The sequence below is a fragment of the Merops nubicus genome, unplaced genomic scaffold (assembly GCF_000691845.1).
Source record: "Merops nubicus isolate BGI_N331 unplaced genomic scaffold, ASM69184v1 scaffold37146, whole genome shotgun sequence".
Taxonomy (NCBI): domain Eukaryota; kingdom Metazoa; phylum Chordata; class Aves; order Coraciiformes; family Meropidae; genus Merops; species Merops nubicus.
The window spans coordinates 2048-16047 of NW_008613641.1; the positions used below are offsets into that span (position 1 = coordinate 2048).

Genomic DNA, 14000 nt, shown 5'->3' on the forward strand with positions numbered 1-14000 from the left:
TTATATTTCTGTCTCCACCAGAATTACTGTGACCTTCAGTAGATTGATTGAGTAGGAGTCGTGTGTTTCAAAAAAACCCCAAAAAGTTGATGTTTTTCCGGGTGAGACTTTGGAGTTTTTTTTTCTTACATTTTCCTTTTCCAGATCTGTATGCATAAAAACTTGTTCATGTATTTATTATGGAATAAAGTAATTTGGAGATACTATCATGGGGCATTTATTTTATCCTCATTAAGAAGATCAGAACACACTTTCAAGCCACAGACTTGGAATCTTAGTATGAAAAAATGCTCCTCTGGGTTACAAAGACATGGTTTAGCAAACTTACGAAGCCTAAGATTCTACTTCTGGTACATATTTACATTTTCTGAGAACAAACCAATTTGTCTAATTACTCCAAATTCCTTCCACAGCTAGAACTCTGTGAAACTCCCTGCTGATAGTCTTTTTCAATATTATTCCCATATTCATGTGCTTACTGCAGTTACATCTTTTACAGGAATACTGTTGCAAGAGCAAATTATTACTCGTAAGGTTTTAGCTCATCCATATAGTTTGTTAGTTTTGTTATTAGCTTACTGGAGTCCCTCTTTGGTTTACCTTTTATCTGTATATTCCAGAAAGACCTGAAAGCCTTAAGCAGTACTGTGATCTATTAGTGGGGAATATCCTACAGACAGAAAGAAAGATAATGTCACATCAAGAGAGCTTAAAGTAACTAAGCTATAGGAAGTAAGTAGGTGTAAAAAAGGGAGAATAAAATAGAGGAAATGAGCTAAGGTTTCAGAAAAAAAAACCAAAAACCTCTGCAGGTCACTCTGCAGGTCAGTTTGAGGAAGGTGTTCTGTATCTCTACCAGACAGAAAGACACTGAGGTGAATAGGCAGTGGAGATGGCTGCTGTCACTGCAACAAGTGGAAGGAAGAAATGATATGTAGAACAGAGGAAATAATGAAGTTGAAAGAAATTGGGGGGAAAAAAAAAAAGAGTAACACTTTTAATGTAAGATATGCCACAGGAATTCTCCTTGCAGAGTGAAGCAATAAGATTGCCAACTAGTGTCAGTCTGTCAGGTCAGCTTTGCATTTCTCTGTAGCGCTGGGGTTGCTGGTCCTGGCAGCTGAGAGCTGCCCCCACGTGTGCTGCACTGAGTGCTTTGGGGTCCAACAGCAGCATGGCATGCATGAATGCTCCAGAGAAGGTCTTGAGGAGTAACTAATGATTTCCAGTGACCAGGCTGAGATCAGGTCTCTTTCTCTGAGGGCAGCCACTCTCTGACAAACAGGCTCATATAGTCTCTTAAGGTGAGCACCACAAAACAGGCACCCACACTCTGTAGTTGCTTTCAAAAACACTTTGCACACCTTGTAGAAAACAGAACAGGATTCCCTGATCAAAACACAAACCTACCACTATATAATGAATTTAGTAAGGCAGTAACAGGTAAGTTCCTCTGCAGAGTAAAGTAGCAGTGAGAATTTAAGGGATGTTTGAATTGTTTTTCTACTTTTGCATACAAATATTGACATTGTACAATACTGGATATGTATAGTGCATGTGCATTAGAACTTACTTCTCTGTCGGTGTGACTTCTGTGAAACTAAGGGGGGGATGTTTTGAGGAAGGTCTGCTGGATTTGATTAGAAAGGTGTATATTTTGCAGAAAAAGAAGGGGCAAATGCTAATTTTCATTGTATTCCTTTACTGCTTGGTTATCCTAAAGGTTTACCTTTCTCCTCAGAAGTAAGAAGTTGCCTTACCCTCAGAGCAGAGTTCATCTCGTCTGATGTAGCCATGTGCAGGCCAGGTGTTGCATCTAAGCCCCCTGTTTCCAACTCTTCTTAGTCAATGAAGAAAGATCAATGCTTCTGGAGTCATTTGTCTCTGAAATCTGTCTCAGGATGCCAGGGATTTCACACTGAATTGCCATCTTTTTGTGTAGAGTCAAAATGATGATATTTGTCTGGGTTGCAAACCATGGCTAAAAGGAGATGGGATGTACATCCTTGTGAGGGATTGTCTATTCTTGGTGCCATGTCTGTCGATTGGCAATGTATTTATGAAAAAGCATTGTTTGACAGGATGAAGTGTGGTACTGTGGCATGTCCTGTGGATTTTCAGTCTCAATTTCCTGTTTCAGGGAGGAGAACATTGCTATTATCAGGGAGAAATTCGAGGAAATCCTGTATCATTTGTTGCCTTGTCAACATGCCATGGATTACAGTAAGTGCTGGTTTTTAACTGGCTTTTCCTTCTTAGTCTTTTAAGCAGAATAAAGCTGTTTATCGTAAAATAAGTGCTATTTATTTTATTATGGGTTTGTCACCAATATTTATTACTAAACAATTTTTTGGAAAAAACATGTTTAATTTGAACTTTGCAAAAGCCGTGTTTGTTTGTTTTCAGAATTCCCTGATAAAAGTACTCAAGTTTATTTTTATTTTTAAAAAACCCAAACAAACAAACCAACCAAAAAAAAAAAAACAGAACAAACTCAGGGCATATGACAGAGGCTAGGTATTGTTTTAAGAGAATTTATTATAGAGATAGCTGAAAATATCCAATTGTACAAGAATAAAAAAGGCTGCCTGTATTGACATGAACGATTTGGAAATGGTGTTCTTTTCTTGTTGCTACAATGATGTATTTTATCTTCCTTTGTAAAGAGTAGAAAAGAAACATGTCAGGTTAGAGTTTCTCTTGTTGTATCCATTTTCTTCAAAGAATTGCTGGCCTTAGGCTGTGTGCATGGGATAATACCTTCGATACAGTAAAATCTTGTAGGAAATAAAATTGTGCAATATATTTTTCCAAAGTACATAATTTTAATGATAATGTAATTAAAACGTCCGTCACCTGAATGTTACGTGGAGCTGTGTGTTGATTGTACAGCTTTTGTACCTGTCTGCTTTTGGCACTATTTAAAGATGTTAGCCAGGTTTTCAGAGCAACTAAGTATTTTCAGTATCTGTTAAATCTGGGAATTAAGGGATCTCACTGCTTTTGATACTGAGGTCAGCTTGAAAAGTCATGGCTGCAAGCGAGCCTGTGTGGAGATCACCTGAGCTCTGCCTTTTTCTGAGGAAGCAGGGCTTAGCTGATGGAAATCTTCAGCTTATTGTCTGTCTCAAACTATTCTATAGGTTCAGTATCAGACATTTAAGTACACATATTTAAGCGGTGTCTTTCTTTTATGTTTGTATAATCTTTGTTAGGAAATGAGAATACCTGCAGAAGACTTGTCATCCTTGCACTTGTCTGATTTACAGCTGTGTTTATCTCTTTTATGACCAAGATTGAACAGCTCAAAAAACCTGAGCCCAGTTTCAGTATGGACAGTGAGCCTAAAAATAGTAGCATCCTAATGCATCCTGAGCCACTGCATGGCTTCCATTAGCAGTGATCTATGAGGTCTTGGTCCTTGCTAACTCCTAGGAGAAAAAGCAGAAAGGATGGAGAGGCTGCAAATGGCCTTTCCTGCTCTCCTTTTGTGGGTTTGTACCTAAGATTGACCCCTCTGCTGCTCTGTATTCTTAGATTGCCTGAAACTCAAATTAGTCCCTTCTAACACAGTTATGTGACGAAAGATTAATTTTTTTCCCCCTCTATAATTTTGCTTTCCCTTGAGATGTCTTTTTGTTTGTTTGCCTTTTTTTTTTTTTTTCTCTGTTACAATAAAGTTTCAGCAAAGTTATCTTTCACACAAGATGCGATATGAAGCTAACTATAGAAGGCTGGTAATCCCAGCATCCAATGTGAGAAGTAATATTTTCCTAAGATGTAGTAAACTCCTATTCTCTGACACTGCATTTCCATCATTACAACTAGCTCCTCTACATTGGATTTTACATGCAAAGTAATTACTAGAAATTCACACCAGCAATCGGAGCTCCTTAACTCCAGCCACGGTTTGGAGCAGCTCTCTGGAGTAAGGGAAACTGGGGAGACTTACCTTCTAATGAGGTTTACAGGGCAGGAACTTTGCTTTCATGAATTTTAGGAAGTTCCTAAGACAGAACAGATGCATTTAATAGAATAATAATCTTCATATTCCCAAAGTTCATGCTAACTTCCTCTCTTACTTATTAGTACTCCTACATTTTGGCCAGTAACAGCAGAATCTTTCGTACCTCTAAGAAAAAGTGGGGGTTTTAATCATAAATTATGAGTTCTTCTGTTGGTAATGTCTAAGTTGTGGTTTTCCTCTGTTAGTTAAATGAATTGGATGACTGGTTGACAGAATACTTAAAATCGTTAATTTCTTCTCTTCATGACTTTGCTAATGATAAATGTACCTCTGCAACCTTAAGTCTGAGCAAGCTATTTTGTTTGGTATCTTTTTGTTTTCTTTCTGTGGGATATGCAGTAACCAGTGTTTCCTATGAGTTAACACAAAAAACTTTGAATGGGAAACACACTGGTTGCTGGGAGATAAATAAGCTCTAGCCAGGCACGCCGTGGATCCTGTTTCAGGGCGAGTTGCACATACACCAGGTTGGTCTATGATTTTGGTGCCCACTGGTGGTGAAGACAAAAACTGCTGTTACTGCAGATCAAACTTTCACCACTACATATTTATTTTTTGTTTGAAGAATATAGCTAATCAAAATTCAGGCTTTTGAAATGACCTGTGTTTTGGCATTGCTTTTTCTCTAACACATCCATGAGGATGAGATTTGTGCACGGAGCACTGGACTGTTGAAGTTGGTTGGAAAAGAGACATGAAGGCTTTGAGAGGGCAAAGTCAGACCTGCAGGTCAGCCGTGACTATTACTCTTGTCATTGTTGAGTGACTTGGTCAGAGGTCAGTACTGGTGGGTGCAACAGTCGCATGAGAAGCTGCTTGCTGGTAGTGCTTCATCTTGCAGACTGTGCTGAAGTAAAATTGCTGTGAGGGGGGAGGAAGTTTTGCCTGATTATGAGCTGCAGGATGTTTCCAAATCTCAGGATTTTCTCAGGCAGAGAACCTTCAGTAGGTTCTGGAATATTTATCTTAAGCTATGGAGACAGTATTTATTTCTAAAGGATAGGCACAAGTAACTTGAGAGGTGAAACGGCTTTAATTAGACATGTAGATATCTAATTATTTATGTAGATAGACTCATGATCACATTTGGTGCATGTTATACAGTCAGTATCTGAAGCTACTTCTCTGTGAACACTACATGGTTAAGTGAATGATACTAAGTGAAGTGTGCTCATCAACCTATAATGGTTTACAAGCTTATTATATGTTCTTTTTTTTCAGTAGTCCAGAAAAGAATGACAGTATTTTACTGACTGCATCTGGTCTATTTTGTTCTGCATCTTCAGAACCAAAATCAGTTTTGCTGATTAAAAACCCAAAAAGCTGCATAAGAAAAAAGAAAAGTACATGGTTTTGTTGCTTGTGATCCTGTTGGGGTTTTTTTGATGCCTAGAAGTTTGCTAAAGAGTAATCTAAATAAATAAATAAATAATCTTGCTTTGATGCTGCTGTGTAGTATGTGCCAAGTTTGACCTTAGAGACTGGGCCATATTTATGGCCAAGCATAAAGCCCTTAGTAGTAGCACTTTGAAAGGGACATGCTGATACAGCCTAACCTAACCACGCATGTATGCCATTGCAATAAAGACAAAATTATTAAAAAAAATAAAGGTGATTCAGTTATCAGAATGGTAGTGATACAAGAAACACTCTTGATTTTATGCTCTTACTGAATAGTGTCTGTAGCAACACTTTTTTCTAAGGTGCAATTCAACCACACTTGTGCATTCTGCTTTATATTAAAGACTAAACCTCAGTACACTTCTTATCTAAGTAAAAGTAAGGTAACTCTTAATAGAAAATATGCTTGTAGGAGTGGACCTCACCTTCACTGTACATTTGAGTGATTATGCAGAAGCACTATCTTCGTCCATTAGAGAGCCTTAACAGTTCAGTTTGTTCTTCATTTAGAGTTGAACTGTGTTGGAATTTAATGTGGAAGATCTGTGATTGTACGTGGACAAGCAAAATGATTTTCTGAGATACATAGCACTGTGCTTATCATGAATGGCCTTCAAATTTCTGTGGTTGAGAAGATTTTGTGCCATTAAGAAAGACCTCGAATACTTTTCCAGAACCATGGGTATGGCAGAGGGCTTGGTTCTCTGTATCTCTTTTCGCCACCACCTAGTAGAAGCTGGTCTGATGGGGTTTCCTGTCTCCTTATCATGAACATAATACAATGTCCATATTGATATGGTAATGTATGTACCCATTAATGTTTCCTAGAAATATAAACTTAAACTCAAATTAAAAAGACCTTCTGTCAGAACTGTTATTTCTGAAATGTCCAAAGCAACCTTCTATGCCCAAGAGAGCCGGTTTTGCCCTTCGTACTTGGTACTATATGAACTTACTGAGGAAAGAGTTAAAACCTTTAAAATCTAAGGATCAGTTCAACACGATAGTATTTTTATTTAGGGTAAAGCTGTATGCGTATTCCAGATTCATGTGTAACTAAAGACAGGTCCCTTATTTATCTGTTGGAGGAAGGTCTCTCTTGTATGGGAGTGGAGGCTCTGAATGGGAGTTTTCAGTTGGCTAAATTAGCCTATTTTTGTGGTGTTTATATGTGTTGTAGAGAATATTTGGAGAGGAAAGAAGAGTCTGTGTCACCATGGGAGAAAATATATTCCTTTCTGAAGTGAAGAAACAAAAGACTGACTGAGAATTACATTCAGCTCCTGAAACCATTTTTAACTACTTCCTTTTCTAAATATTTGTTTTAAAAAACTATATTAATTTCTTAAACTTACTTTCCTGTTACACTAGTATTGGTTTATTAAATTGGTATTTACATTTCCTGCTCTTGACAGTGGGATGTTCTATGATGGAAATCATACTTACCTTATTGAGCCAGATGAAAACTACACTTCAGATGTAAGTAGAACTTATGCTAGTCCTCCTGTGTTGTTTGTTGAACGTGGGTACAGGGTAGGCATAAGGCTCCGGGACCAAAGAGTTATACTCTCATTGCAACTCATTTACCTCCTACGTGAATTCCCATCATCACAGACAAATTAGACCTCAAAAAAATCAGTCAGTGGTATATATATTAGCAATCATACCACAGCTGGGAAACAGAGAAGAGCCTAGAGTAAAGGTGCCTTGCAACTTGCATGCCCACTAGTGTACTTGTTAGATAACAAGGGCCTTTGGAACTGTTTAATGCTTGTGTGGTCAATGAGTTTATCTAGGCTTAATACATGCAAATATTTACTGTTTCAGGATGACTTCTATTTCCACTCTGTTTACAAATCCAAGTTGTTTCAGTTTCCTTTGGATGACCTGCCATCTGGTATGATTTTTTAATATTCATGACTTACTGACTTGTTTTAGTCTAAGGCCAAATTTGTTAATCATATTTGATAGATAATATTGTATTTTATATTTGTATATCTCTTATTTTTCCCAATGAAATAAAAAAGTTCTGAAAAAAAATACCTGAAACACTGAAAGCACGGAAAAAGAACCTGAAGCAATGAAAAAAAAACCTGAATTCAATGAATCCTAGACCTTCACGTTGCGACGTAGGTTTCCCTTAGCAGCTCGTGTGGTCTATAGGTGCATTATATGCTAGTAGTTGTAGAAAGGAAAAGACTGAGGTAGCCTAAGGATAACAAAAATAACCCCCTGAATTGCCAGTGGTTAACACCTCCTGGATTTTTCTGGTTTTGAGATAAAGGGTGAATACCATAGTGTGAGCATAAGCCTGAGAAACAAGAACTTGCCCAATGTTGTTACTGTTCAGTGGCTTTCTCATCTCTAGTCTGTTCAGCATCTTTCACAGTACTGACTGTAGTGCAAGTCATGCATTTCAGTACAAATTAATTTGGAGGCAGAAGTAGTTTCAAGTGTTTGTAGTGATGACTGTCCACAAACAATTTACACTGTGTGTGGAGGGAGAAGAGGTTTTTTAAAAAATGAATTTTCATCTGAGAAGCTAGCTTGTTAATTTGAGCTAGAATTGCAGTATTTATGGCATATTCTCATTCTGTCGAAGACTTGCCAATTTTACAGATGCATTTTGCTACTCTACAAAATGAATTCTAGGTAAATAAAACTGTCCTTCATAGATACTCATTTTGGTAGAAACCACCTCTAAACTGATTTCTTCAGGAGAGTTGCGGATTTCTGGTCATCTTGTTACAAACCATTTGTCCTATGGTAGCAATTGGACCTGGGATCTTGCAGTGCTGGGTACTGCACATAGATGGATCCTTCACTGGAGCACAGTGTGTGCAGGTTTGATAGTTCTTAAGCAAAGTACAATCATTTAGAGAGCTAATGAGAAACAAACAAACAAACAAGGGAAATTGCTACAATTGGGTCACCTTGATTTTACTTCTGATGAAGGAGTCTTTCTGAGTCTAAACAAAACAGTATCCCAGCTTGGTCCCTCATGTCCTTCTCTGGTGCTTGCCCAGGCGAAGTGGAAGAGGCATTAGGATGGAGGCGTAGCACAAGAGGCTCATGTGGTGCAAGACGTCTGCTTCTTTGTCATGAAGCTCCCTGTGTATGTGCACCTTGCACACGTACCATGGTTACTCCCTGGACTTGTGGAGATGGTGGTGTAATGGGAACAATTTATTGAACATAAGGACAAATAATACTTTCTTGAGGATGTGTCATTTGAAAGGTTGTAAATAATGCAACTGCTGATTAGTTTAAAATAAGTCTTCTGTCTCAGGTTCTTAAAGTAGGAGACTGCTAGAGCTGGTACTTAGCAGATGTCTATGAGGCATCTTAGATTTCCTAATAATGAAATCAACAACTAGGAAATCAAGATTTCCTAATAATGAAATTTTGTGTTTTCAAGATTTTGGAATAAAATTATTTTCTGCTTTTAAAAATTATGAAAAGGAATTAATTGCAAGTATAGCCTACCAGTGTCATCTCCACCAAAGCTTCCTGATTTTCAAAAAAAACCTGTTAAAATAGGGCTTCAGATTTTTTTTTTTTCACAAAAATCCAGATATGCTTGTGCAGTTGTGATTTTACTGTAGATAAGTAGTTGTTGGCTTTTCTGTATGAAGCCTGCCATATGACATAATGGAAGATGTTGCCATCAGATTGAATTAGAATCACAAGATTGTAGAGTAGGTTTAAAAGAAGATTTAACTGTGGAGTGCTGGTGGTCTTAATTATACAAATACTTGTCATGTGGATAGGAGGTGTAAGTTGCTAATGTTCTATCCATGTATGGTTAGGAGCCCGTATGTGGAGAAACGAACTGTAACTCGCAGTCTTTTCTCCCACTTGCCCGTATTTGTTTTGTAAAACTGTTTGGAAAGGTGTTTCTGAGGTTTGTAGTGAATGTGTCAATAGATGTAATAGGTTATGTCCTTGTTAGGAATCCTGTAATTTTTCTTTGTCTGTGATTATTCCATTTGTCTCTGTCTTTAAGCCATCCTCCATGCATAGCCACAGCTCCAGAGGATGGGAGCAGTCTGCACCACCCTCTGCTGCCTCACCCTTTTCCCTGTGCTTACAGGAGCTCTATCATTCATCCTCCAAACTGCTGCACACCCTACCCCTCCTCCTCTTTCTCTCCTCCCACATGCTGCCCCACCAGTGTCTCTGCTTGGTGCTGTTTCCCTGCCAGTCTAGGGAGTGTTGGCTGTTGTCTTGACTTTTTATTTTTCTTTAAACAGTTTTTGCAATTAATTAAAAAAAAAAACCAAAACACTACAATACTATTATCAAAGTACTACAGCCGAATCATTAGTAGTAGTAGCAAGACCTGTGCTAGGTTATGTCATCAGTATTTCATATATTCCTTATTACTGTTGTAATTTACTGATTTGCCCAGCCCCAGGAGATCTTCCTTGATGTCATGATTTTCTTCTTATCTTTAAAAGACAAAAAAAATGTGTAAGCTAAGATTTCCACTCAGCACTGTGTTAGGAATGGACTGGATATATCCTCAGTTTCAGTAATGATGTTAGAAAAGGGAAAAAGAAGTAATAGGGATTATTCAGTATCAGTTATTGTAAAAGCACACACTATTGTACCACAGTTTGATAGCAGTGTGTTTTTTACATTCTTCTCCTCCTTGTGTATTAAAAAAAAAAAAGAAAGCTATTGCAGAAAAAAATTAATTGTACTGTGCTTTGCAATGGTCTGAGAACTTTGAATATGGAAAGCTTGAATGGATGACTTGGCATGCTTAGAGCATTTGACTTCATAATTTCGTAGACCATTTTTTTCTCACAGTCTGTGCTGAGGCATACAGTGCCCTGGCATGGTCTTAGTCGACACTGTTATTGGAGGTGTTTTCAAATAATGCATAACAGATGTGCTTTTCTCTTGAGGTCACTTGAAAGGAGTGTAGATTTAGCACTTAGGGGCATGGTTGAGTGGGATGTGGCAGTGTTAGGTTTATGGTTGGACTTGATGCTCTTAAAGGTCTTTTCCAACTTAAATGATTGAATTATTACACTTTTCCAAAGTAATATATTCCCATTAAAATTTCTGCTAGGCTTTCACAGCTATCTGCATTTCCTGTGATTTTGCTGGTCTTGTTCTTTTGCCTGAGGGTCCCTGGCTGGAAATGCACCCTGCATGAGTTCATCCAGCTTGTGAATTACAGCACAAGGGTGAATGTGTGTTAATGTGTTAACGTTAATGGCTGCATCATTCCCCTCTAGAGACGACTGACTTCCGATGGTGGGTAAAAGAATCACATTTACTGGTAAAGTTAGCTGAGATACTGTATACATATTGTAAATTATTATTTTATTGATTGAAAAGTTATGTTTTTACCAGTTTTATTAACCATGATATAAAACCTAAAATGACAGATTGGGACCTAGTTGTGTGGCACTAGAACACAGGCTAAATTAATCAGCATATGTAAAGCATAATCCAAAACAAATTTGTAAAAATATGTTCAAGATTTAGTTTCTTATCATTGTGAGCTCTAGAGACTGCAGGTCATTAAGCAATAAATAGAGACCCTTGGATGTGATTTATTTTATTTTAGGTCCTTTTTGTAAAGAAAATCCTCAAGTACACTGATGTAACCATGAAAACATTTTTAAGCAAAGGGTCTATAACTGTCCAGGCCCCTCCAAAAAATTATATGTGCAAATTTCACATACAAAAGTGACGGTATAATCCCCAAGATTTAGCGAAGACAATACCAGTTAGTCATGCTTTGCTTTCCTGGTTTGTCTTACCAGTAACTAGCCACTCCTAGTTAAGATTAGCACTTAGTCCTGGCAGTGCTTTGTCAGATGGGCAATTCAGCTTCATGTTTTAAGGTTTTGCTGATACGGCAGCCCAGTCAAATTCCTATCAGCATTGTTTTGAATTCTGTTGTTTGAATCTCACGCAGAAATTGCACAGTTAATGTACAGCAGGTGGGAGGTGGAGCTTTGAGAAACTTTCCTGTCTCACCAGCCAAAATGAACTGTTCAGGATTTTGTAACACATCCTAAAATTGTGTACAAAGGTATGTGAATAGAAAGTCCCTTAACTTATACAGCTTCTGTAGTACTGACTACTTCTCTTCAGAACTGGTAAAATTACTCTGGAATACTGAAAGTATTTTTCAGGTCTTGGAGACTGAAAAGTCCAAAGCTGCAGAAAGCACAAAGGAGAGAAAGTAGTCATAGGAAGAAGACATATTACAAAATAAGCAACTGCAAACATTTAATTTGCATGTCTCAAAAAACGGATCTTCTTGGGGTTATGTGAATAGTAAACAGGCTTATACAAGATAAGGAAAGAGTTTTCCGTTGTATAGGGAAAAGCAAGGCAGGGACTATCGTTCTAAAATTAAAGCTGCAAAAACAGGTTTTAGATATTTAAAGGGGTGAGAGCAAGTATTGTCTCCTGCTTAGTTTATAATGTGTCCCTTTCCATGAGTAGCTAATAATAGATTGGGTGAAAGGGATTTGGCAAAAGAATAAAGTACTTGGTGCTTATGATTTAAGAATTCAAGAAATTAAAGTTAAATTTAAGAAATTAAAAACAGAGTGGGATTAGTGGGAAGGAATATTGTATTGATAGTGAGCATTGCCAAAATCTCGTAAGGTTTCTCCCACCTATAACATATTTTACTTTGTGAATATAATTGTCTTAAAGCATTAATTCTGCCTTCCATGCTCTTCTTATTAAGTTAGGTAGCTATTGCAAGAGCTCTGTGAAGGTCTACTGAGTTCCTGAAATTGTGATTCACTTCATGGAAGCACTGTGCTAATACTATTACATAACCAGTGTTGGTGAAATTTTGGTGCAGAACATCTGTTGTGCTTTCCGAAGCATGACACCAACAGATCATCTGTTTCAGCAGACCCAAATTATCACTAATAGGGTCTTCAATAAGAACTCTGTTACTGAGAAGGATCTGTAATCTTGCCTCCTTTCTAGCTGGAAACTTGAAAAAATGAATTGAGGCATGTGGAAGAATGCCACGCTACTGTCATGTGGCATCACAGTCCCCAGTTGTTGGGCTATATGCTTGTAAACATTTAATCTATTTGCCTGTTTTCTGCTTAGAGTTTTCACAAATGAATACCACGTCACAGATGTTTGTTGTAAAGCCAAGACACAAAAGAAGTAAAAGGCAGGTATGTGCCAATATGCTTGTTTGTACGTAATATGCCATTGAGTTTGGTTTGTGTTTGCTGAATTGCCTTGTCCAGATACAAGCTATTCAATATATCAATATCAATACGGCTATTACAAGAAGAGGTATCTAACGCTGACAAAACGTTATTGGGTTCTCTTGGACATTGCCTAGCTGAAGTGTTATAAAATTACTAAACAATTCTAAATTGCAGATAAAAATGTAACTAAAGTATTTTCCTTCATTTTGAGTATAGGTTATTATCAGAAACTCCCAATTAATGAGACATTTACAAATATTTTTTTATGTTCCAGTGGTGACAAGTAGTTACTTTATCTCACTTGATTTGGATATAAAATAACTATTCTAAACTGAGAGTTCATTCCCTGTTTGTTAAAGTGGGGGAGCCATTAAATGCAAACGTTTGTCTGTTCCCTGGAAAACAGCAGCAATTCTTTGCATTTTTAGGAATGCAGCTCAAATGGTGGTACAGGTCAAAACAGAGCTGGGTCAGGGGGTCTTAACAGTGAAGAGAAAAATCACTGAGAGCAGTGAGAGGGGAAGATGACTTTAACATCTTCATCTAAAACAAACCTCTCAGAGGCAAAAGAGAAGTGAGGAAAAACATTGGAGAAATTCAGGAAGTCATTCATGAGGGTCTTAAGAGGTGGTCAAATCAGGTGGTTTGCAGCCTTGCTGTGTATCAGCCATCACTCTGCATTTTTAAATCCTAACGATGTAATAACTCTCCTGGAAAATCCAGGAAAAGAAGGACACCATGGAGAATAACAGTCATAAATGCTTCTAAATGCAAAGTAAGCATAACACAGAGGTGAGTACTGTGTTCACTGTGTGAATTGAGCAGTGTACAAATAAATAATAGAATTCTTACAGAGATTTTTAATAAACAATTCAGGAGAGATCCCTTTCTCATTGGAAAAAAAAAAAAAGTTTAGAGCTGACACAAGCCATTTTTAGAGATACAGGCCCCACTGATCTTTGAAGAAAGATGTACACTTGGGATTAGATGTGTTGAAAGACTTGATTTCATTGTTTAAGGTCATATAAAAGTCCTGGTGCAGGTGAAAGAATTTTTTACTGTTGCAGCCAAGCACCAGAAGCTTCATCAATATCCGAGACAAGAATTAAGACAATAGAAAAAATGTATGCATGACAAGTTTGATTTCTGAAACCATTTCTAGTTCCCAATTCCACTCTCTCTGTACTCTGTTAGGCTCTCTTACTGTTGTACTCTCTCCTTAGGTTCGTCAGATTCCACGTAAAGTTGAAGAGGAAACAAAATACATTGAGTTAATGATTGTAAATGATCATCTAATGGTAAGACTGACACACTTCAGCATCTTACAATTATTCTTAGCATCAAATTGTCTCAATTGG

The 14000-nt window shown here is 37.5% G+C and overlaps 1 protein-coding gene across 1 annotated transcript in view; it reads left to right on the forward strand.

Moving 5' to 3' along the window:
* Positions 1 to 2140: 2140 nt before the first annotated feature.
* ADAM22 (ADAM metallopeptidase domain 22) overlaps positions 2141 to 14000 on the forward strand; it is a gene marked incomplete at its 5' end in the record, with an annotated part of 54298 nt that continues 42438 nt past the window's right edge. The window contains 5 exons of the mRNA XM_008941967.1: positions 2141 to 2223; positions 6844 to 6907; positions 7256 to 7325; positions 12533 to 12603; positions 13866 to 13940. Of these exons, the coding sequence (XP_008940215.1) occupies positions 2141 to 2223; positions 6844 to 6907; positions 7256 to 7325; positions 12533 to 12603; positions 13866 to 13940 (363 nt within the window). The remainder of the gene's footprint in view (positions 2224 to 6843; positions 6908 to 7255; positions 7326 to 12532; positions 12604 to 13865; positions 13941 to 14000) is intronic.